The following is a 24,764-nucleotide window of genomic DNA, read 5'->3' on the forward strand; positions in this document are numbered from 1 at the left end:
GGATATTTATGCTGTTTTGTGAGGTTCGTTGTGTGATCATACATGTACCTATATACTGTGTTTGTTGCTCTGCACTCCCGTAATTGTGACCATGAGTAAAGTCTTGAGGAAACCTCAGTAAGAAGGCAGAATGTGGCAGTCAACCACTGTGAAATGATCCCGGGTTCATTTAGCCCATTAGGGTTTCTCAGGTCAGCAATCCAGCACTGAAGCTGGGCTTTTGGAAGGAGTTAGGTACCGAGGGGGTCAGACACGGTGATCAGTAGGACTTCATGCCTCTTGGGGGACACCAGCAGATCCCACATTTAATTCTCACCATGTTTGATCCCCAGCCTGGCTGGCATTCGTGAGTTTAGGGTCCACAGATTTCCCCTGGAGGCAGTGCCAGCAGAAAGCATTTTTTCACCGGGTTATACAGCTGTGTGCAGCTATGTGAGGGCACTTTGGGCACTTATTGAATCACCTGCTGTGGACATGGCCACAGCAGGCAGCTGTGGCTGAGGCAGCCCTGCTAGGAAGGCAACAGGCTCAAAGAGGACGAGGGTTTGTGGAGGAAAGATGAGGCTTTAGGCAGGGCAGCCCTCAGCTATTTTCCTTTCCGAAGAAGAGCAAAAGTCAGTGGAACAATGATTTGCACAGAGCTTCCTGATACCTCCAGCTATTTCTGTGCTATCTGGGCTTCGTTATTTTTGCATCACCCAGATAATGGAAAACCAAGTGCGGACTCATCCTGTTAGCCAGTACCAGCCTGGAAAAAAACATGGGTCACGAGCATAAATTGGTCACCCATGAAACAAGCACTCGGTTTTCAGCCTGTGCCTGACGCTTGTTGTTCAGAACTAGGGAATGGGCAGAGTCCGTCTTCTTCCACTTCATTACGAACAGAGGAAAAAGAAAACAAACTATTCTGTGGTTTTATATTGGCCTACACGCTGTTCACTTGTTTAACAGACTAGACATTGAACCGAAATGGGAAGACCCACCTCTCTGCAGCTGCAGAGGGAACTAACACAAGTCTGTTCTGAAAACTGAAAAAAAACCATTTTTTTTGTGTTCTGCTAGCCCAGCAGCTTGACTTTCCGTCAGAAGCAATTCCTGTTTTCTTAGAATTTATTAATCTATTCCTATAACTTGAAAGTTTCAGCTTTAATAGGGCTTTGTCATCATTTTAAGTGTATTTAAAATGTTTGAATACAAGCATTCAAATTATTTTAAGTGCCGGCCAGCCGACTTTACACAGTTCCTTTGAAAATCTGATGCTGTCGAGGGGATGTCCAGCCTCCCTGGAGGGCTTCAGAAACCTGTTCTCTTGTTTGCTCGTCCTTTCATACCGAGTGTTTCTAGGCTCCGAGGAGTCTTCTCACCTGTCCACATCGTGCTGACTCCACCATTTAACTATTAAATTAAATGAAATACACACACAGGTAATGATGAAATACAGAAGCTCCCTCGCTAGTTTCTTATATTTTGGGTTTTTGTGATTTTTTTTCCTAACTGATCAAACGAGCTAAAAGAGCTGGATTCAATTTCAAAGTCCCCTGATGACTTCAAGCAGTGTTTCTGGTTTGGAGCTAAGACAGGACAGTGCCCCTGGCATGTCACCGAGTCCCTTTGCTAACTACCAAGGAAAAAAAACTCACGTTAGGCATTATGGCTGACCAAATTTGCAGCATTGTCACTGTATTAATGGCCCAGCACACTCCATGCTTTTTGAACAGACCTTTGGCAGGCTCGAGAACATATGCAAACGCAGACATTTGTTTTTCAGGCTTAGTAAAACATTCAGAGTTGGTTATTTACCAAAGCCGACAATAAAAGCCTGCTACAACCACACCTTTTTGGTCTGCGGATTATTTTTCCCATATGTAAGGCGAGGATATTAGCATCTATTTAGCAGAAGGGAACTTGCAATAAAGACAAAGACACCACGCCTTTCTGGTCGGAATATGATTCGTTCCTTATGCAGGAAAGTACATTAACAGCTTTACCATAAAGCTCCAGACCGAAGCCCAGACACGAAAGGGAGGCCAAAGTTTTGTTTTTAAACCGGCTAGACTTATGCAAGAAGTATTGCATTGGCTGGCCCCCATTTCCTTTGCCCAAGATAGTTTCACACAAAAAACGTAGACGTTTTGAGTCCGGAGCCAGCTGTATCATTCCTGCACGGTGCCAGAACAGAAACAGATTCCAGGAAAACTGCCTCGTCGGGCTGCTCGGACCTGGGTTTTTGAAGCCACACGATAGGAAAGAAAGAGCTACGGTACCGCTCACTCGCATTTCTGAGGCGGTCACAGCCAGCAACGCGCCACGTTCACCTCCTCACGAAAGCCCAGCCATGTGGAAAAAGTTACTTCTAGGAAAAGTTATTAAAATGTACAAACCGTGAGACCTGGTTTTAAGCTCTCAGCGAGGTACTGTAAAGGAGAAGCAGCAAAACTGCTCATCAGGAGGGGGAATCTAAATATTTTGTGCCTTGCTTTAGGAGACCTAAACAACGCCACGAATGTGAGCGTTAATTACATTGCAAGGGCTCCGATTAAAGCTCCAGGAGCTTCGTTTGCAGTTTGCAAGCAGTTCCCGTCAGCGTCAGCTCATTTTCCTTACGTATATTAAGGGCTTTTGCATGAAAGCAGGAAATTTTTTTTGGTTAGGAGTCAGTTCGTTTTTTTTTTTTGCTGCTTATTGCTCACCTGAAGTCATAAAACACCAAAACAGCATCGGGACTGCTAAATCAACACTGGTCAAGTGCCTGTTTCTCATAAACACATCCTCCTTAACGGAAAGGAAGAGAGAGGAAAAAAGGAAGAGAGAGGAAAGCGACCAGGAGTAACCTTGCTCCTAGTCTGAAGCCATCCGGAGGATGTTTGAACCCAAATTGTGCTTGTCTTTTCTTAGGACTGTGCAGGACAGGCACGGATTCTTCCCTTTACCCAACCCAAAAGGATATTTGCCCCGTTACTGACCATCCCTGAGACTCAGGCCAGGTACATTTTGCAGGCTTTGGGCTGAAAAGCTGCACAAACGACAGCACGAAGAGCTGCTGTTTGTGCCTGGCACACGAGGAGTTGGTTATCACGGGGAAAAAAGCCTCTTGTGCAATGCATGCGGGAGAAATAACACCAGGAAAGGCACACTTCTTGCTTGCCTGCGGGCTGCTGCCAAAACACAGATGGCTTTGATGACAGAGCACAATGTTTTCAAGTGTTAAATCATGTAATTTCTAGGGCTTTGTAATATTTGAACGTGTAAGTTCAGTGTAGCTGTAGTCACCTGTAGATGAAAGTTTCTAAAATCAGGCAAAAAAACATCTACAGGAGCTTTTGGTTTTGTTTTATCTACTCCCACACCGACTGGTGCTTGTGCAGCCTCAAATCTGCACGTGGCTGCCCTTCAAGGCCCAATGCACACCCTCACAAGGAGCCCCAGCTGATTTTTGATGGGATTTCCTTCCTAAAAGCTACTCCTGTCCTCTTCCCCACCCCCAGACGTTCTCACGGCCTTCCTCGTGCCGGGGCTGGCACCCACACAGCTCGTGCAGTCAGCCGGCTCAGCTCATCCCAAACTCTTTGTTTTCCTTTCGGTGAAGGGACTTTTTCAGCCAGATCAGTTTTGCTGGCTGACGACGGGATCGCCGCTTCCAAGGACAGCGGGGTCAGGTCAGCTTAGGCCGCTCACGAAAATGAGCTTTAAGACAGGCCAACGTTTATGCACCCAGCACCTCCTTCGGCTGAGTAATCGCCTCCAAATCCTCAGAAGGCAGACTTCACGAAGGAGCATTAAGAAGACAAGCACCACCAGGGGTTTACTCACCAGGGTGAAGTCCCAGTGGGGTCCTGGAGTCAGAAAGGTGAACGAGCTGCCTCGTCTCAGAGGATACCTGCGGGGAGAAAAAAGGAGTAAGGTAAATGATGCGTAGGGTGCTGTATTGATAACCTCCGTCTGTTCTGCACAGCTTCGACGGTGTCGTAGGCCTTCAGCTCCTAGCCCAGAAGTCTTGAAGACAAAGATGTAGCAGCATTTGGGAAGGAGAGACCAAAGGGTTGCCAGTATTCCCTGGGACAACTGCAGGTGGTGGACCGAAAATCCCGTTTTATTACAGTAAGCAGCACTGGGCAACAGGCAGGCAGAACCCTCCCGCCGGGCCCTACAGGCTGGTTGGGAAGGATCTCTCTCTCCGACCACAAATCTGCCAATTATTTTAAATCTGACCAAGAGGAAGGATAAAAAATAATAATAATAATAAAAAGATAATCGTATCGTGACCTCATTCTCCAAGGTTAATGAAGCTGAAATGAAAGGAAGCAACAAACTGCACCTTGGACAATGCAGCCTTGTAGTTTCCCATAAAATTACGAGCAGGAATTGAGTTGTGGGCTTTCATTAAGTCATTCTCGCTCCAAGAAAGCCAAACCACCAGCAAGTAATGCATACAATAGCCCGTTTGTCTAATCCTTGCTCTTTGAACAATGGTAAACGAATTGCCTTGTGCGAGTCATTTATTGTGCTCGCACGGAGTTAAGCAAACAAGTTACGTTCCAGCTTTCACTGTCTGGTGGACTTAAGGTATGTTTCCAGCAACAATTTTTTAAAGCTTATTCTGGCCCTCGTGGGGAGAAACATTTTTGTCTGTCATTGGGTTTCTGCACGGAGAATTTGTGGTCCCAAATGGGCCACAGGGTTTTTTTTTTTTTTTTAACGGCGGCCAGCTGCATCACCAAATGGAGAGAAGATTTCCCCTCTGCTGTCAAAAAATCAGACGGAAAAGGCACCTCCCCTCCAGCTGCACCTTTCTGCTTTGTCCTGAGATCCCCCAGGCTTTCCAAGAACCTGGAAATGATATAGGAATGCAAATCCTTCCGAGTTGCAGAGGACTTACACACCAGCATTGCTGAAAATTCACCTCACGGAGTATTAGGAACGCTTCACGTCAGCAGCTTTCCCGTATCAGGAGAGAAAAAAGCATTTTGTCTGTAAAAGGTTTGTGCGGGGTGCGGTGTTCCGGATTGGTATTTGGAAAACATTAAGTCAACCACCCAGAAAATACTTCTGCGCTTCCACCAGCCAATGCAGAGCACCAAGATAAATGTTTTGGGAGGTGCAGCTCACTCCAAGAAGGATGGGAAAGAATACAGGAGGCTTTTGGTGACGAGGCAAATGTTTTACGCGGCAGCTGGACGTTACGGGCATTACACGGGTGGGATTTTTAGCATTTTTCCCTCAAAAGTGAGTTTCCATGCTGGCCCTTTGCTTAGGATACTCCTTTTAATACAAATGACATCATATTGTACTGTCTGAGAAGCCATCTAACCTAGTGCTGGATGCCCAAGCTGGTTTTGTGCTCCTGCCCCAGGGAAGGCAGCAATTTTGTTTCTAGAGATGACCCCAAACTGCTCTCAGGCACCTGGAACCACGATGATGACATGTAAGGAGAGCCTCCTCCCTTCCCTCCCTGTTTGGGGTGAAGGAATGGGGCTGCTGGTCCTAATGGGTTGAAGGAGACAATGCCATACTTGGATCTGCACAGGGAGCGAGAGCTGTTGGGCTGCCTGAGGTGGTGTAGAACAGGAGCAACAAACACATCCCCGTGGCTTTGGGGGAGGCCAACGGCCCCTCGGGACCCCCTGAGGGAGAATTTTACCCGTGCCAAGGGGTTGTGTGAGGCAGTGGCACTGGGAGAGGCGGAAGTGCTACGTGAGCAGCAGCCACAGTGGGAAATCAGGAAGCTGGAACATTCGGAGTGGTTAGAATACTAAATACACCATAAATACCTAAATATATAGATGAATAAAATACCTGAGATATATAAAAAATCAGCTTTTTCAAAAGGCCATACGCAGGAATTGCGATTTACACAAACCCAGAGGAAAATATTCCTCAGACCGCGCCGCTTTCGGTACCTCGGGACCAGCCAAAACCTTTTAACGCCATCGCTTTGTCTGTGGGAGCGCTCCAGAAAGGAAGGTGGCATTTCCAAGAGCCGCATACTAGGACGCTGGATGGAGAAGAATCCTCTAGAAGGGAACATTCTTTGGGCTTTATAAGAGTACATACCGCTCGGGGAGAGAAAAAAAATAAAAAAAATCTGGGAAGGAGCAGTGCATTTCTTTGAAATTTAAGCTAGAGTTTAAAAGTGAGCTTTTCTCTCACGAGAAAGAAAAATCCTCGCTGCTTAATCCCAACCTGCTGAGCTGCCCAGACCAAAATTTATGAGTTTGATTAAACCTTCCTCGGCTGCAGCTAGAAAAGCAGGGAGAGAATCTGCAAGCTGGGCCCTGCGCAGCCAGGCAGAGCCACTGAGCTCCGTCGAAGGCGCGAGCTTTCTCGCTGGGAAGCAGGAGCCTGATTTTATTCCAGATTTCCAGTTACCACCCAACACATCTCATTTCCATTAGAGAAACATTAAATAGGATTTTCATCCAAAGCAGTGTTTTCTTTTGGCCTGCACGTGAGAAGGCAGCGTGCCTCACGGGGCTGCCTCTCTGCAGCATTTCATTTCCCCATGGGGTAGGGATCATCGGGCTGATTGTGTGGGATGCACCCCGGCCTCCTCGGTGTCCTCGGAATGGGATTTCCTTGGGGTCTCTTGGGAATCCTCCTGACAGCACCTCCAAAAGCCAGCCTTCAGGGACAACCAGCCGGGTGTTAACATCTCCAACATCCACTACGAGTACTCAATCAAGAGAAGGGCAAAGTAGAAACCAGAAACTGCTTCTTCCCAACACCTCTGGTGGTGTGGGAGCAGGAATTCCCTCATTTATTGATATCACAGCCATTTCCCAACTACCTTTTTTTTTTTAATAGGACCCTGTTGTGGTGCAAGGAGCCCCTGCTGAACCTCCTTCCTTGGCAGGTCTTTGGCCAAGCAGGGAGCTGCGATCTGCCAGGAACTGTCTGCAGCGGCACATGGACAGACATCGAGGGTGGCAGATCTTCTACAAAGCAGGGAAGAGACATTTAGGATCAAAGTCCCATCCTGGCATCCCTTCTCCAGCCACTGCGTGATGAATTGGCAGGAGCGCAGAGCGGCCGGGATGTCATGGTTTAGCTCCCGAAGACAGCAGAATAAAACGCTGCGCCGGTGCCAGCGCCTGGATGAAGTTAATTGATGGAGTTAATTGCTGTGTTTACAGCGCAGCTGTTGCAACAGCCCCGTTGCAGGGATGTCCACAGAAATCCCTGCTGTGTCACCCAAGCGAAGCCTGAAGTCAGGCTCTGTCATTTCCTGGCTTTCTTAAAAAAAAAATTCTTCTCGGTAGATCGTCCCCAGCATCATTTTCTTCTTTATGACAGGAAGAGCAGAGAGACAAGGAAAAAGGCTGGGCCCTTATCTCGCCAGGCCTCAAGCAAGCAGAAGGAGTTAATTGCAGCCTTTCAGGAGTGAAAAACTTCGGGGCTGTGAAGAAGATTGCGCGAACAGCCGAAAATAATTTTCGAGATGTAAAACATTGCGGCAACACGTTGGCAAAGCAAACCTCTCCGGGCCAAAAGCAGGGGAGGGGCGAAGAGCATTGAGACTGTACAGAAAGAACAAACAATTCTGTTTTGGTACCCTCTGTTTGCTCGGAGAAATGAATGTTCCAGGCTGCTTACCAGCAAGCGATGATACCGCCGCCGTGCCAAGAGTAAATCTTTCCACAGGCTGCTCGAATCAAGGCTGCCATGCTGGTGGTCCATAACGAGGTTATGGAATATTTCTACACTGCAAAAAAAACTGAGCGTGTGTAATTTGTCATATTTTCAAGCTGGTCTGCAAACGGATTTAGGAAACCAGCTTCTTGCTGGAAACTCCTGAGCCCCAAACCTGCCCGGCGACATAGCAGGGAAGGAGATGAGGCCCCAATAATCTTCCTAGAGGAAGTTTGGGTGATTTAGTAGATAACGTTTTGATAAAGGCGAGCGGGCGGGCTCCTTTGTTTCACGGCTGAAGCCAGGCTCAGGAAACAGTCATTGTTTGCCTCCTTCCTTGAACAAACACCAGGAGCCTCTCACTGGCACAGCCCTGTGCGGATGCAGCAAGGGCAGCAGAATTCGTCTGCAGGATTTTGTTTTGGGGCTGCTGGTTCCCTTCAGAGCTTTGTCCTGCTTCAGGTTTGGAAGGGAGAGGTAAAGAGCAGGGAAAAAAAACACACCTCGTCTTAAATTAAATCACTTCATCAAAGAGCAAACGCTTCTGTCAAACAGTTTACACTGTGTGGCTTCTTCGACGTCTTTTTATTGTTTGCCTTATGCAGCGACAGCTTTTTCTTGTTTTGCCTTTTGCTTAAGGTTTTGAGGAATAAATGAGGTTGTGGGGTAGACTAAAAAAAGACCAAAGACGTCCACAAAGGGCACGCTGGAAGAGCTGCCCATTTGTCAGCCCGGAGGACGAAGCACAGCAGAGCTTCCCTCAGCAGGTTAGGGCGACTTCCCATTCATGCTACTCGAGACATTTCTCTGCCTCATTTCTCTGCCTCGTTACTGGAAATCCGCGCAGCCCAGTCAGCATCACTCGACAGCCCGAGCTCTTTCTGGACTTATTTCTGATGACTTCTCCAGGAAACTGCAGAAACGCTTTGATCTGGCAGCTCTCTTCACTTTCTGCAGTTCCAAAATACATTCTTCAGACTGGGCAGCAGCCGTGTGTTTCCTTCCCCTCTGACTTCCAACCCTCCCCCTTTTTTTTTTAATTTTTTTTTGCTGTGTTTTCAGTGCAAGCTGTTCTTAAATACAAACCACTCGTGCCAGCTAAGTGCGAAGATGGTTGAAGGCTGCAGCGCCAGATGAAAAACCTCTTTGCAAACACGCCAGCCCCGCTGCTGAACCCCGTTTTGAAGGACAAGAACAGAAAGCCCCACAAAGAGCCCTTTGAATGTTAATGTAAAGCTTTTCTGTAGGGAAAAAAAAAAAAAAAAGCAAGGCTTTCCAACTTTGTAGAGTTAATATTTCCACTTCAACAATATCCAGAGGCCTTGGCCAGCATGAGAGGCCTCCCAAGCGCTGTGCAAACAAACGCTGAGTGAGGGCGCTTCCAGCACTGCTTGTCACGGCTCCTTATCTTGAAGAGCTCCAGGGTGAAAGCCTTACTTGGAGAAAAACCTAGTGACGGGCATAAAGCGAGACAGAAGAGCTCCCTGCCTCGATGGCATCGAGGAAAACGGTGCTGATGAACTCCTCGTGGAGTTTGCAGCCTGCTCCTCCCTCGTTAGTGCTCCCACTGCCAGCAGGGCACAAAGGGAAGGGGATAGGCGCAGCCTCGATTACCCGGAGAGCAAAAGCAGCACGATGATGACTCGCTCTCTGGAAATGAGGTTTCAGCAAGCTGCAATAAATCGCTGGCAGCATTGCATTTTGCAACAGCGGTGCAAGCAGTAACTCCAGCAGCTCTCAGACACGCAGCGGTGTGATCGCAGCCCCTTCGAGCTGTCTTGGATGGGACAGAGCCCCGCTGCTGCCCAGCTGAGAACTCCTTGTACTTGCTCAGACGCTCTGGAATAGCAATTATTATTATTATTTCGTTTTTTTACATTAAAACAGCCCAGAAAGGAAGCGCCTCCAGACACGCTCTGGGCAGCTTGGAGCTATCCAAAGCACATTTCATTCGTAAGCGCTTTTAGGAAGCTTTTTAGGGGCAGCCTGCTTTTCCATTCTGGAAGCGTCCAGTTCCTCGCAGCGGCTTCTTGCAGCTCTTTGTCTGGAGAAGCCATCAACGGCGGCGCTGAACGCCAGCAGATAAGCGCCGAGGAGCTTCCCCGGGTGCTGCTATCCCGAAATAATCACACGTTTGACCTCCGCCGGGCTGCACACTCTGGGCTCAACACGGCAGAGCCCGGTTTCATCTGAGGCTCGAGGCGTTATCTTTGCGCCACACACTTCCCTAATGAGCCAGGCATCTTCCTTCCAGCCTGCCTCCAGACTTCCCACCCCAGTCGTGTGTCTGCTCCCCGTCCAAGCCAAGCTCCCAGCGCTGTCCCTACGGCTGGCAGCTCGAATTTTCTGTGGGAGAATCAAAAGGGCGGCACGCGGCCGGGTCTCCTTTTCCCCCTCCGTCCCTCCCTGACCATTTTCCAGCTGCTGAAATCACTTCGACCCTCACGCTCGGCACGTGGGGGCGTTTTCAAAGGCTTCTGGTGGAATGACGCATTGCAGCAGGGCACTGAAACACCTTACAATAGCCTTTTGTGATGATTATGTGTCAGAGCACTGTTGCAACACTCTGCCGAGGAGAACCTTTGGTCTGTTTTTCGAGCTGGGGCAATCAGACTCCACTCCACGCCTGCACAGGCCACCTGCAGCCTAAGGTCAACCCTAAATCCCTCAGCACCAACACCTTCCCGGCCTCAGAGCATGGGCAAGAGCAGCTTCTCCTCCATGTGCAGCTCTGTCCCCGCGTGCCACAAAGAGCTCTGCACGCAGGTATTCTTGCTTGCAAGCACGTCAGAGGGGATTAGAGCAAGGATCTGTCACTAGAAAGAGAAAACTCGCATTCCTTTTCACGACGGCCGAAGGAGAGCTCCTGACGGAACAAAATGATGAAGCACACGCCGTGGGAAGCCCGTCTGCCTGCATCACGGAGCTATTTGCGCTCTCCTTTCCAGGGCTATGATGTAAATGCTTAAGCAGGGCTGAGGGGAGGACTTGAGGGAGAAGCAGTGCAGCTGCTGCCGAAATATGTTGCCTGTCAGCAGCCATGCAAGCGCCCTGGCTGCTGCAGGCCTAGATCCAGCAGAAGGGCGCAGCTCCTCGTGGCGCAGCCATCGCAGCCCCAGCTTGTGAAGCCGCCGGCTTTCGCGCACCGGGCCCTTGTCAATCAGCTCTGACGCTGGGCTGCAAGATAATCCTCGCAATTAAAAAGCAGCAAGAGAAACACAAGCGCCCCACGGCCACATGCCGAGCTTCGGCTCCCCTCTGCCTGCTGCATGTGCAGCCAGGTCTCATCTGTCAGCTCCTAAAGGGAGGTGGCTGCCCAGGCTCCCTTGTCACTCCTGCGGGGGGCTGACACCCCCTGCCAGGCATTTTAAGCTGCCTGGAGGCGCCTCTCCTTCTGCGTGACTCCAGGGGAACCCTGGGGGAGGCTCAGATTCAAGCAGTTGGCTTTTAGGTGCCTGGGGTTAGGGGAAATGAAGCTCCCGTGCAAGGTTTTAGGAGGTACTGGTTGGTCAAGTGTCTCATCAGAGCTCAAATGCAAGGGCTGTTGTTTAAAAAATAGTCCTAAACGCTTTTTGGACTCACTTAGTGGTGTTGTGGGCTTTAATCTAAATAATTCACGTCCCCTTCAGCAGTTTTGGTTCAGAACGGAGCTGTTTTCCAGTGGAACCATCATCACGAAAAATCGACGTGGACTTCTCAGTAGAGAGACGTAAAGGCAATGCCACCAGGTGAGACACGACGAGCACAAAACCCAACCCAAACAAACGTTTGGAGCACGTTCAAGGAGGAAAGGGAAATGAAGGAAATGTAAACACTAAGCCAATAACCCTGCCGACAGCACAGCATGGTGTCACAGAGACTAGACCTGATGATAAGGACACTTTCACCGTGTTTTTATGTACCAAAGTCAAGGCCACCGTCTCCGCACGTGTTAACAAACCCCAGACCTTTCCACATTTACTCCCACAAACCCAGGCTCCCGAGAGCTCCAAGTGAACTTTCAGCTTTTTGAAAGTTTCCAGGCAGGGAGCAAAAGGTTCCGAGTTCAGCTCAAACTGACTGCACTTAAAGTCTGACTCTTTCCATTTCGTATCGCCCCCGGAGCCCCTTCCCCTCTGGTACCTATTTTGAACGCTCCCTGGGGACAGCAGTCGGGACTTGCGGGTGCCCAGAAGCCCTGGGAGCGAGCTGTGCCAGCCCAGGAGCTCCAAATCCAGACGGCTATTTTGAGTTCTTGTGGGAACCAAGCTCCATCCAATAAATATTACAAGTCATCCTGGGAGAACGGTCGGGAAAACATACATTTTAATGCTGACAGGCACAAACTTTCCTCTTTTTTTTTTTTTTTTAAGAAATAACCCTAAGCAGCTATACAAACAAATGTTTCTGCTGCATGTTTTTTGCTTTCCTACAAGCCGTGTCTTTGCAGCCCCTTGGTGGGAGCCCTGCCCCGTTGTAGGGCCCACTGGTGATTCAGGTGGGCTTGTGCTCAGTCACCTCCTTAAGCTGTACACCAAAAAGTCACTAAAAGCCAGCTGAAAAAGGGTTGCTTGCCTGTAGCAGCACAGCTCGAGGCTCTCACGAGAGCAGGGGACCCATAGGAGCAGCGGCAGTGCCACGTGTGTTTGGAGGAAGCCTCCTTCCTGCCCTTTGCTACGGCACCCGCGCGGGGACGCCTCAGCGCTGGCTGGCTGTGTTTGTCATTAGTTATGATTCACAAGAAAAGCAAACTGAATAAACCGCAGGATCTGGCTCGAGATAATCGAAGCCAGCACTTTCTGTCCTGCAGAAGTGCTGCAACACAGCTGGGGTGGGCACAGAGAGATGTGAGCCCCCTTTTTTGCCCATTTTGGAGGAAAGGAGCTGGTGTAAGCAACTGGCCCATGACAATCCATGCCAAGAGCTACCAGGGACACAAGGTGGAACTGGAAATAAAGTTTCTAAAGCCTTAGAAGGGATTTACAGGGGGCTGCTAAGCAGACAACCCCAAAACTGGTGGAGATCAGGGGTGGTTCAGGAAAAAGGAGCATCACAGCCCTGTCCTTGCTCTTCCCTCAGTGCCCAGAAGCAGTGCATTAGGTCAGAGGGACGCTGGGGCTGAAGCAGCTCTTATGTTCTTAAGAAATTTCATCTCCTCCTCCTCATCTTTGGCAGGGCTATAAAAAGATGCCCTGCATCGCTCTGGAGGCGATTAGCGCTGATCCCACGCAGGAGAAAAGCCCCAAGGGAGAGAGAGATTGGGGCGGGTAGCAGTCTAGGAACTGCGAGCCTAGTTCCTAGACTCCAAAAAAAATAAATAAATTAAAAAAAAAATCGGAGCTGTAGGAAAAACAGAAAAGGAGACAAGAGAGAAAATAATGGGAAAAGAGCAAGGAGCGAGGAGCCGGGCAGGAAACGGCTGCAGGGTGGAGCTGCCTAATGTAATGTCTACACAATTTAAGGGTAAGGCTGTAAGAGAAACAGAGCTCAGGCAGTGGGTGGTAAGGCAGCCCTGAGTGACTTCACATTTGAAATATTTAAACATTACAAGGGCTTGAAGGTGTACTTGGCTAGTACAAAAGAGCTTGTTTAATGCTTTTACTTTTCCAAGGGCCAGTCCCTTTCATGCTTTTCTTCCTAAATGTAAGGATAAGTAAACACATTTAGCGCTGATAGCCCAGGCAGCTCCGCCAGCCAGTAACAAATCGACCCGTGCCGGGTTGACACAGGCCAGGAACCACCCCGGGAGAATTTATTTTCACAAACAAGGCTCTCAGTGTTTTATTAACTTCATTTTAAGCACTTCACCTAGCGCACCCTCTGTGCTTGGGCATGGCACTCGTCTCCTTTTGGGGAGACCACCCCTCTTCAAACTATTTTAACCTTTAACAACCTTTTTTCCCCCTCGGGGAATTTGGAGGCTGCAGCTTTGCTTCTCACGCAGCATTTTGGGCACTTCAGCAGCGGGGCACAGCTGATATAGGACCGAAAGGCTGCTGCCCGTGACTGACCTAAGCCTGGAGCCCCACAACTCCCACCATAAAACCACGACGACGCTTCTCAGCCCTCCCTGCAGGTGCTGAGGAACTCATCTCACGATGCTTTGTACCCTGAGCCTCTGCTCCATCCTGCCACGGGGAAAGCAGGAGGGGAGCATCAGCTCTGAAAGGACTCAGTTCCAGTCCTGGAAGGTGATTTCCAGGTGGAGATCCTTTCTTTTCCCCCTCCTCTGGCCAATTTAGCTCGGTTTGCATGTGTACGGCAGCAGAGATGGGGTTAGACCTCGATGCTCTTGGTGGAAATGACAGCCTCCGATGCCGTACGTGGCCCTGGGAGTTGCAGTAGCAGATAAGGAGCAGAGTAATGACAGCCCTGCAAGGAGAGGAAGAGAGCTCGAAACTCAGACAAAACAATACAGCGAGGGATTAAGAAATCAGGGAAAACGCAGATCCTGCAGCAGACAAGGAACTGCTGCCTCCAGGGATAATTTTATGGATGCTGGCAGGGAAAGGCTGCTGCTCGGCGGCCAAGGCAGCCGCATGAGCTAGCAGGATGAGAAGGGGAGGAGAGCTCAGCCACGAGTCTCTAATCTCTTTCCACGGGACAAGCACAAATACACCTGGAGTCTGTCTTCAAGCCTGAAGCAGAGCAGGAATGAGGTTTTAATAGATGCACCGTAGCCATTCCCAGTTATTACAGCAAACAAACAAACCACCCCCACGCAAAATAAACCTCTGAGTGCAAGGGAATCCGACAGCACCTCGCTAGAAAGCACGGCCAGTCTTCAGAGGAGAGAAAGTCTGCTAGACGTGACCACAGGAAACCCGTTATTAAAGCTCACTCAGCTCAGCCCGTGGTTATTCATGTTCTGGAGAACATTCTTGGACAGTTAGTACAAAGATTACTGTGTCTCTCCTACAGATTATCCTAAAGCAACTCTTTAGACAAAGAGAGCTGAGAGTGGTTCCAGAGCAATCCCGAATCCGCCCCCTTCTGTGTATGAATCAGCATTGCAACGGCCCTGCCACGTGTGCTCGATGCAAAGAGATGATCAGGAGCAAATTCAAGATCAAAACCCACCTGGGAGATGCTTTAGTCAGCTGAAATTGGAGGCAGTGACATCCCACGTAATGTTTTTAAACTGGGCTCAGTAAAAAAATAAAGGGCCTGATGCATCGACAAGGATCAGTGCACTGACAGCACTGCACATCTCAGCGCTTCCCTGCTACGGGGAGCGCTTCTTCCCCACCTGCTGATGGGGCACAAGATAAAACCCCGACCCATCTGAGCGATATAAAGCACCTCAGGGAAGGGGATGTGACACCACCAGCAGCTGGCAGGCGAACCAGAGGCTGGGCTGTGTTGTGGTTAGCAGACACCTCGCTGAAAGGCAGCGCTTCTGCAGCAGCCTCTGTCTGTTGATAACTGCTCCGAGTTTCAGGGCCAAGCCCTCTGTAAAAGAGTTACAACAACACCAGCTGCTCCTTTCGAAAGATCGCCCTGCGAAGTGCAAAGTCCCCCGAAACTAAACGAATGCAAACGACAGTCATACAGGACCTTGAGTCCGTGCCACTAATTAGTTAGTGAGCGCTTCAGAGTGCTCTGGGTGATGTTTTCCAGCCAGTTTCAGGGACTCCTGAACGCAATTGCCATTAAAAAAACACAAACATGGAAATTCAGCCACTTCAGCTCACTGGGAAACCTCGCAGCTAGAAGTTTAAACTGACAGAGAAGCAGTTGCAGTCTTAAGACCTTCCTTAATGTGCGTGTGGGTGGGAAATGAGCTTAACTCCATGCACCAGGCTTCTGTGGTTTCTCTGATGCTGGAGACTAACATATTCTGGGCTGTCAGCAAACCTGGAACCACCCAGGGAACTTCACAGAAGAGCTTTTAAGTGAGGAGACAGGTGATGAACGCTCGCGGCCCTGCTGTGTTCCTGCTCCAGACCACCCACGTGCCCCCATGGGCTCACGTGCTTTGGTTCCCCGCTTGCCTTCCTCCTCCCCGAGTCATTTTAGATCTCACCGAGCTCAAATGGTTTAGGAAAAGGACACGGTCAGCAGCCAGCGTGTCATCAATGACTATTAATTGTGTGGGGAGTGGAAAAAGGACGCTCATCGGTAGCAGTCAAGTTACTTCCCTTTATCCCGGGTGGGGAAGCAGTAACCATTGGACTCAGTGCAGTTAAATTAATTCCAAATGTAGCCCAGCCGGCCAATTTAGTGTAAATATTCAGCTCAGATTTAAACACCCGGGTTGTGCCTTGGGGTGAGAGTGAAGGGAGAGCTGTTTCCCGATCCAGAGGTGACACCTAGAGGAAGAGGATTTCATTGCGTGCTTGGCAGTTCTTGAAGAGGCTGAAAAAGGAGTCCGAAAGCTCTGCCTGAAGCTCCATTTGCAGTGGTTTTGGAGTCCCTGCTTTTATCCTAGGACAGGATAAAATAGCCCAGTAGGTCTCACCCCCCCCCCCCCAGCAGTGGGTAAGCAGATTTATTGCTTTATGCCCTTCCTAACAGACCTTGCCTCCATTCCCCAGACTCAAACACCACACATTCTGCTTTTTAAACCTCTATCTTATTTACACACCCTGAACAGCCTCAGCCATGGAGGTGAGGCTAAAAAAGCCGTCCAGGCACAGGCCAGCTCCAAAGGAAGCCAGGCTCCTTCACCACCAGTCCTTGGAGCGACTTGCTAAAACACGCAGGAGGCTTCAGCCAAGGTTGGTGTTCCTCCTCCGCGTCAGGCAGGGCCGCCCCAGATTTGCAATTCTAATCACGTTCCTAGCTCCGAGCCTTTTCTGGTGTCTGTTTGCTACGGCTCCCCAAAACAAACACGGAGAATAAAGGTGAGCAGCAAAGCGTCCAAATAGGGCAGGGATGAGGGTTGCAACACGGAGCCTGCAAGGCTGTGGCTGCATGGATGTGTTTTATACCCCTGCTCGCGGGTGTAAATGCCTCTTTTGGAGAAGTTGCTGAAAAATACGGGGTTCTGCGCAAGGAACAAAAATTATCTTGTCCACCTGGGACCCATCCAAGCATCCGAGAGGTCTGAGATAACCCATGACTCTTCCCTCCCTCTTAAAAGGCTGCTGGGAGGGTGTCCGGTCTGTCCCAGCCTTAATTTCTGGGAAGACTTCAAAGGAACCCTCAATGAAATTGCCTGAGGAGGGCAAGGCAGCAGGAAGCCAAGGCCTGTGATCAAGCCTGCCTCCCTGACCATTTGCAGGTAAAGCTGAAGGTTTGCTCAGACAATTGCTCGCAATTATGTTAAACGCTTAATGAGGTGCTTCCCCTCTCACCAGGATGTGGTAACTGGGGGACCACCAGCCCCATGGCATGGCGGTGTTGAAGAGATTTGCTGACAACCTCTAATTCCTTTGCTTCTCCCAGCAAAGGCAGGAGGTTGAACTGAATCAACAAAGCTGCAAGACTTAAACAGTGAGAAGCACAAGGTAAGTATTTAGGCAAGTCAATTCTATGTGAAATTGTGGCTGCTTTCCAGGGACTGCTGAAGTTTGCCCTGCCGAGTACAAAAGCTGTACAAAAATGAAGATGTGAAGCTAGGAGGACGAAGTTAATGACCATTTAAAACACTATTTGGAAGCAAACCATCACCTGCTGTTTTCTCCGGCTCACTGAGTATGCTAATGGTGTCAGGGTTTAGTTTGGAAGACCAATCTGATTCCTAAACTCATGCCTGCAGCCTTTGTGTTCAGGGCTTGTCAGGAGGTGATACAGTCACAAAAAAACTGCTGCCCACACGTGGCTGCAAGGACCAAAACTGACATTTTCTGTTCTTCTACCACATTTACCAAAGGCTCACTTCATGGCTCTCCACTGCATGAAGGATTATTTCCTAATCTGGAGTATTTTACAGCTTTGCTTTAGCATGGAGCTGTCTGTAGCTTCATCTAGCATATAAAGTGATTCTAGCGTTCACTCACATGTCAGGTTTTTAGCAGACCCTTCAATTACAGCAGTGAAGGCACCAGCTTCACCCTACAGACACTAAACAAGGACCCATGCTGTGTGAAATACACTATCTTCAGGAACAGCTCCCATGCAAACAGGAATTCCTGTTACTTGAGTGCAGAATTTTGAAATTCAAATAAGGATTCGGCGTGTTCTGAACACTTATTTCAGCTCAAAGAGCAGACAAGCATTACCAGGATAAAAGCAACACAAGTAATGAAATTTCATCAGGATCCCCAGGAACTATTCATATGATTTTTTTTTTTTTTAAGTACTGTCTAATTTTCAATCCACTGATTTATAATTGGGGTGGAAAAGTCTTTTCGATCCCAGTTAACTGCTTTATCTCAGCAGCAGCACCAGGAGCTTCCTCCTCATTAATTATTTTTTAGAAAAATCATTTTATGAAATTTTCCCTTTCTCTCACCCCGCTACTTCCCAGTTTGCTCGTCTCTCACTATCACATTCCTTTCTGGGAAGAGTTCTTCCTTCCACAAATTATCCTCAGGGCTGCCTTTATCACTCTTTTCCTTTCTCAGGCATGTCGAAATTTTCCTTTAAGTTTCATCGCTGCAGGGGTTTGATACTCAGCAGAAACCCCGTGTTTCCTGCCATTTCTTCAGAGCAAGCACACAGAAGATAGCAGACTCAAAGCTGATGCAGAAACGAAAGCATAAAACATACTTGCAGATCTGACAGGAAAGGAAGAGAAGGGAGGAAGGGGAAAAAATGAAGACAAGAAGCATCTTCAGCCAACTGATAACAGAGCTAGAAAACAAGCGTTAATGGGAAGGGTGAAGTTCTTCCAGTATCCAGAGAGGAAATCCTCGCGAGTCAGCCACGATGCGAAGTTACTGCAACTTGCAAATGGCCTGGCACTTGAGATGAATCCGTTGGCTGAAGCTCTCTAGGGTAAAATCCTGTAAATAGGGTAAAATCTGGGAATTTACCAGGAATTTTGCTATCAGTTTCAGCAAGGTCATATATTTATGTGCGCATTGCTTTGAAAAAAAAAGCACTAAGATTTAAAAAGAAAAGCATTGCTGGAAAGCCCACTGAGTATTCCCAAAGGAGAGAAGTGAAACAAAAACAACTTCTCAGCCCAATAAGGTCCAGAAGAAATTGGGTGATTCCAGAAGAAATTGGGTGTTTCCAGGTACACCCCAGCTTCAAAGCCCAAGCTGTCTTCCACCAGCAGGCCTCGTTCAGGTACTTTTAGAGGCTCCCAAGCTGTTTGCTTACTGCCACAAGCAACAACATCCTCTACAACCACCAAAAGATACCACTTCCATGGTTACCACCTAACGCTCTATATAAAAGAATCTATTTTTACATTAAAATATGTATTTATATAACAGTGAACGTATATTTACACATTTTAAAATCAAATACCGACAGTTGCCTTCCTCCCAGCCTCCAGCAAAGATGAGCCCCTAATTTGGGAATCCTGCATTTATAAAATTAAGTTAATGAGCAAGCACTAATTCAAACAATCATCATCTTCCTACAGAAAGATTCATGGGCTGCAACCACTAAGCGTGCACACTAAAGAGGTCCAAACCATGTCTCCATACTCCCTGATGTCAATAATTATATTTCTTTTGTATTATTGCAATAAAAGAAACTGCTCCTGTGAATGGGAACAGCTTGGCAGATTTATTACTTCTGCAAACCCAAAGGGGACTTCAGCAAGTGCAGGACTTCTGCATTGGCACTTCTCAAAAGTGGTCCAAGACGTTTGTCCTTCCACATGTCAGTGGTTCTCAGAACTTCAGCACTGAGTATTAAAGTGCTGCTTCTTCCTAACAGGCTGGGTTTTACCACCCAGAAAACTGAAACCAAAAGGAATTAAGCAAAAGCTTTGTGTTAGAACAGAACCTGGAAGCCTTGACATCCGCTGTGATGCCAAACTGAAGAGCAGCACTTGCTCAGTAGGAAAGGGAAGGAGGCAAACCCTTGAAGGTACACACAGCTCTGACATTTGGAAGCTCGACCTCACAGGGGAAGTTGAAGATGTCCCATAAATACTATTAATGGAAAAACAGCACTGTCTCCTCCCAGACACGTGAATGCCTCTTCTTCACCCCACACAAGCTCACCTATCCACACAACAGACAATTTTGGAGGTTAACAACAATCCTGCCCCTATGTGACACGCCCAGCACTGCATTAAACTCCCTCGCACCCCATTTCTGCAGAGAAGCAGAAGGGCTTTGAGGCTGACAGTTTTCCTCTCCCCCTTCAGCAGTTTGCTAAATACGCCAGAAGGGAGCACCCCCTGTGGCAAACATTGAGCCCCGCTGCTCCTCCAGCACGCTTGGAGATTTCACCACCAAGAACATGAGGTTTGCTGGCTACCACCCGGAGACCTGCACACCAGCATGTGAAAATAAATGCCAGCTGACTTGATAATCAGAAGTCTTACGGGTCCACCTGGGCAGGAAAGGATTTTGCAGGCAGTTTTTGCGTTTTCCATTGCTACTTTGATTTAGAAAATGCTTTATGGAGCCAAACTAACTTGCCAGTTCTTTTCAATCTGAGCTCTTGAACTCCAGAAGCAAAACCACGTTCTGGTTAGAGCTCAAGTTCTTACAATCCCTTCTCACCCAGCAGAGATGTGAGGACAAGGTCTGCTACACTTCTAGAGGCGAGGAGATTACAAGTCAGGAGGCAAGATGACTTTGGTATCACTTGAAGCTCATGCTTAAACACGTCAAAATCTTGTTGTTCATGCAAAAACAAAAAAAGTCTTTGGGGAAACAGATAGAGCCTTTCCCAACAGCTAAACTCCACTCACTGTTTGGATATACCAGGCCTTTATCTTCTTTATCACTGATTTAACACTTTCCCTGACTTTATGTAAGGCAAAGACCACCTTTATGTTGTCTCAGTCTCCCCTGATGCACCAGAGAGCCCACAGGATGGAGTCAAGACACGCAGAGTCTCCTCCTCAACATAGCTGAGGAAGACGCCTGCATTGCAACTCATTTGTAAGAGTTCAGTAAAATGATTCTCCTTGTTTGGAGTCCATCCTCTCCTGGCCAGATGAGCAGGACTGTAAGAATTAGTTTATTTTTCTCAGCCTTTCCCTGCAGAAGCAGGGCTACTCGTTTCATAAAGCTCTTTACATTTTACTGAGACCAACTGTGCCATTGATTTTCACCTCCTCTTTCCAAAGCATACTTCAGATCAACCATCACAACCACCAGTTGTTAAAAGTGCATTTGATAAATCTTTTTGTTTTCTAAAGAAAAACTGCACCTACTTTTAGGTAAGGAGCAGAAGAGTGAGGTCTTCTCTCCATCACACCAACCTTTGCCTACAGCAAGGCCAGAAGAGATACCTAGAGTTCAGAACATCCCTTTTTGGGGAAAATTTATTTCACTGGTTGCCAAGGCACTGAAGGGATCGTTATCATCAAGGGGCTACGTTATCAGGAGATGCTAGCCTTATCTTTTGACTCACAGGCCTGAAGCTGGCTGGGCTCAGCAAAAACCTTTCATCTCCCTCCACCGCGAGCTCCTTATCTGATGGGTGCCTTCTGCAAGGCATCTGCAATGAGCTTGCCCTGCAAATATTAATTGCGGCACTAATAGCTAGGATTAAGCAAATGGATGCTGAGGATAATCGTTTGTGAGTAAAGATAATTATTTGGTAAGTGTAGCATGACTTCTGTTTTACAAGACAATAACAAGTCAGGCTATCATCAGCACGTAGTAATTAAGAGAATTAAGAGCCTGGTGTTGCTCCCCGTCAACATTCACATAAAGGGAAGCTGAGGGCTGAAAGCTGCCCTAGGTTTTAACAACTGGCTGGGGGCATTTGCCATGGAATTTGGGAAAGCAGCAGTGCCACGTTTTAGAAAAAGCAGGTTTTGGATATTTTACAGGTCTTTTCTTCTTCCTTAACACCCAGGAACTGAGAGCACACCATGGGGAAGGAGGCTCCACGGGCGCTAGCAGCATTTCCTAGATATTTGTGCAGAGGCCACTGGAAGTGCACGAAGGGTGAACTTCGGCTTCTTTTACTCTCTCTGCCCATGCTTTAATAAATTTAGCACATCCTACCAAAAGGAAACAATTCTCCAGAGCTCTAACTAGTCAGGTGTGCTCAAACCTTTGTTCCTTGCAGGAAAACACCAGGTACAAGGCAGTTCCCTCACACCAGCAGGCGTCAGTAGGTGTCCAGTAGGATGAGGATTTCATTCCAGTTTGCTACAAGAACACTATACTGGATTTCAGTAAGTTTTCAGACACTCTGAGCACAGGGAAAGATGAAAATAACTATAAAAAGCTACTAGATATTTCACTAAAAACAAATTAACAACAGTTTATACAGGAAGAAACCAGTTAGTAACTAAAATATACTATATAAAATATATAGATGTGTTTATAAATATATATATAATATATATATAAATGCCACTCAGTTTTTGAGGTACTTTCTTCCTAGTCCTCTTCCAGCTGTTGAAATGTTGCAGAGCTCTTGCACAAAGAAGAGATGAAAAGAAACACAAGTAAAGGACACGCAAGCAAGACCTTAAGCCTTAAAAAAAAACCATCCTGGTTGGATTTTTGTGTACTGCTGCCCCAGTATTGACATTTTCTTAAAGCAGTTTCAGGCTGAGGCCTGGACGCAGTTCAGGTGTCTCTGCTCCTTGCAGCATCACCCATCTCCCGAAAACTCCACATTTAGGGCCCGTGGCAGCACAAGCGACTGAAGTGGACGCGTATTTGCATACCGTGCCTGGAACACGCTCAGACCCAGACACAGCCTGCTTTTGGAGTAAAACAGTGGTAACATGAGAGCCTCTAGACATTTTCTGAAAGCTGCGCTGTAGCTTCCAATTATGCTGAAGCGATGCATTTTAATAACTACCTTCTTCAGCGCAGCAAAAGTTTCCATTTGTGCTAACTTTGAAGTGATAATGGTAAGGGACGGTGCAGGTTTGCGCTCTTCGTTATTATTTTACCAGCCCAAGAAAGTCTGGTGGAATACAGGCTTTAATCACGCCAGAGATCAAGAGCAAGCAAACGCTCACTGCAGAAAAGCCATAATTAGGGAGAAGAAAGAGGTATCGCCATCAAAACCACGTCGTGTTAACTCACAGGCCAACAAACAACTGCCTTGAAATAGGCTCCGTGTGCGCCGCGAATAAACACAAGCCGAGTGAAGAGCTCGCAGTAAACTGTGCGCAATGAGTGGGTGATCACAGAGGATTTAAAAAGCTTTTTTAAATATGTAAACATCATCTGGGAAGGACTCTCTTCAGCTGTCTGTAAACCTCATGCTTCTGTGCGGACAAGCAGATTCTCTGCTGCCATCTCTGTTGGGAAGCCTCCTCCTGAGGAGCCTCCCACGGGGCTGCAGTGAAGGATCCTGCTCTGCACAGCACCTCTCCAGCGAGGGGCCACCACGAAAATTCGGCCTGTTCCCAATTCAGCAACCCCGTGGTCAGAGGGGAAAACGGTTTAGCCACTGCCTGAATGAAAGCTTTGCTTTTTCAGGTGCTGGCTCAATCAAAAACCTGCGTGAGCGGGACCATGGCAAGGAAAGCAGCAGGAACAGAGCTGGTTTGGGGAATCCAGGCCCCCTCCACCCCTCTGGCAGGAGTTCCCCATCGATGCCTTGGCTGTGAACACAGACTGATGCTGTCAGTCTCCTCCAGCACCTGCTGCTGCTCTGCCAAGCTCCTTTGCCAGCCTCCTCTGCTCATCTCTCCAAGCAGCAGCTGTTTGTCCCGCTGCTTTCTTTACCCAACACCAGCCAGCCTGCTCCAGACCCCAAGGGCTCTGTGTGACCCTGTGTCACCACCTCTGTCTGCTTTTGCAGGAGGAAAGCTGCAGAACGCTTCTGGGTATCAGAACTGTTAGATTTTGGGCAAAGGACAAGAAAACAGCACAGGTTTATGGGGTTGGAGGTACCTGTCTCCTGGGACACCCCTGCTGGAAGCTGCTCCTTCCCAGTGCCAGCCTCCTGCAGCTTGGCAGGAGATTATGAGATGTAAGTCGGGGTTAAATAGCGTGTCTGGGGCAGGAGAGAGGCCTCAATGCTTTATTTGTGTTACCTCAGCAGAGATAATACACCCCTGAGCTGTCAGCCTCACCTGGATTCACCCCAGCACTAGATACGTGAAGCTGGGAACAAGATTACAACGCAAACAAAACCCCAACGAGGTTTCTTGTACCCATCCCAGCAGCCTGCCTGCAGTTTCTTTGCTGCTTTCTAGCTACCAAAGCCAGGGACACGAGGTTCAGAGCAACACTGCCCCTGATTCTGGGTCAGAAACCAGCTGCCAGCAGAGCAAAAAGTCCTCCTGGTAAATCCATCCTCCTCTCCCATCTCAGGAGAGCTGTGGGCACACTCCTAATTTCTCTGCTCAGAGAAATTACCTCTTCTGATGGCATTTTAATCACGATTCACATCATCACGCAACACTCCTGGGGGGGGGGGGAGATAAAAAGGGAAAATAAAGACTTTAAAGCAGCCCCCAGATCACAGCCCTTAGAGGAAATATCCCCAGTTGCATGAAGTCACAGTCTAAAAAAGGGGAAACAAATACTTTAAAAAACAAACTCAGGCAGTTTGAGGCTGCTCAGGAATGTCACAGCCGTGAGGGTCTAAGGGTGCAACAGCAAGGCAGCGGGCACGAGGGGACGTGGCTAATAAAGGAGATTACCTCGCCCTCAAACCCCGCTGAATGTATTTCGTGCATTCCCAGGCTTTCAAGCAGAGGCCCCAGGCCTGCAACTGGAGCTGTTTGTGCCTGGAGAGATATTTGCCTAAAATCAGCCTGGTGGGCAGGGGACTCCTCCCCTGAGGTCAGGTTACAGGGCTGGAGACAAAGAGCTGCTTCACGCCTGGGTGTGCACGGCAAATCAGCTGGGGGAGAGGCAATCCGTGGTGCATAAGTTTGAAAATATTTAAATTCTGGTGTGGAAGCACTTGCCTGTGGAGCAAGGGCTTTGCAGAAGCACTCAGAGGGGTTCTTCCATGGACCAAGCAGCGTTCAGTGCCCTGGCTTGTGACATTTCCATCCAGAAGAGCCCCAAATCCGAGGTGCCCACACTGGCTGCAGCAGGTGGATAGGGGCAGTGACAGCCAAAAAGGGGAAAATCGCCCCCTAACCTCACAAGGTCAGCCTGGTTTCAAGCTTAGGGATCCAGCCCTGCAGTAGAACCACTCAG

At 48.4% G+C, this 24,764-nt stretch overlaps 1 protein-coding gene across 3 annotated transcripts in view; it reads right to left on the minus strand.

The window, feature by feature from the left end:
• NET1 (neuroepithelial cell transforming 1) overlaps positions 1 to 24,764 on the minus strand; it is a 44,829-nt gene that overhangs the window by 18,124 nt on the left and 1,941 nt on the right. Inside the window, exons 1-2 of one of the 3 annotated variants that reach the window (XM_038186711.2) lie at positions 7,591 to 7,676; positions 3,811 to 3,877 (exon numbers count right to left, since the gene is read on the minus strand). In XM_038186711.2, the coding sequence (XP_038042639.1) occupies positions 3,811 to 3,877; positions 7,591 to 7,661 (138 nt within the window). In that variant the 5' untranslated portion in view covers positions 7,662 to 7,676. Of the gene's footprint in view, positions 1 to 3,810; positions 3,878 to 5,897; positions 5,999 to 7,590; positions 7,677 to 24,764 lie in introns of those variants that run through there. The other 2 variants (XM_038186703.2, XM_038186708.2) reach the window with 2 other exon arrangements.

Source organism: Anas platyrhynchos, chromosome 1, assembly GCF_047663525.1.
Source record: "Anas platyrhynchos isolate ZD024472 breed Pekin duck chromosome 1, IASCAAS_PekinDuck_T2T, whole genome shotgun sequence".
In the NCBI taxonomy this organism is placed as follows: Eukaryota; Metazoa; Chordata; class Aves; order Anseriformes; family Anatidae; genus Anas; species Anas platyrhynchos.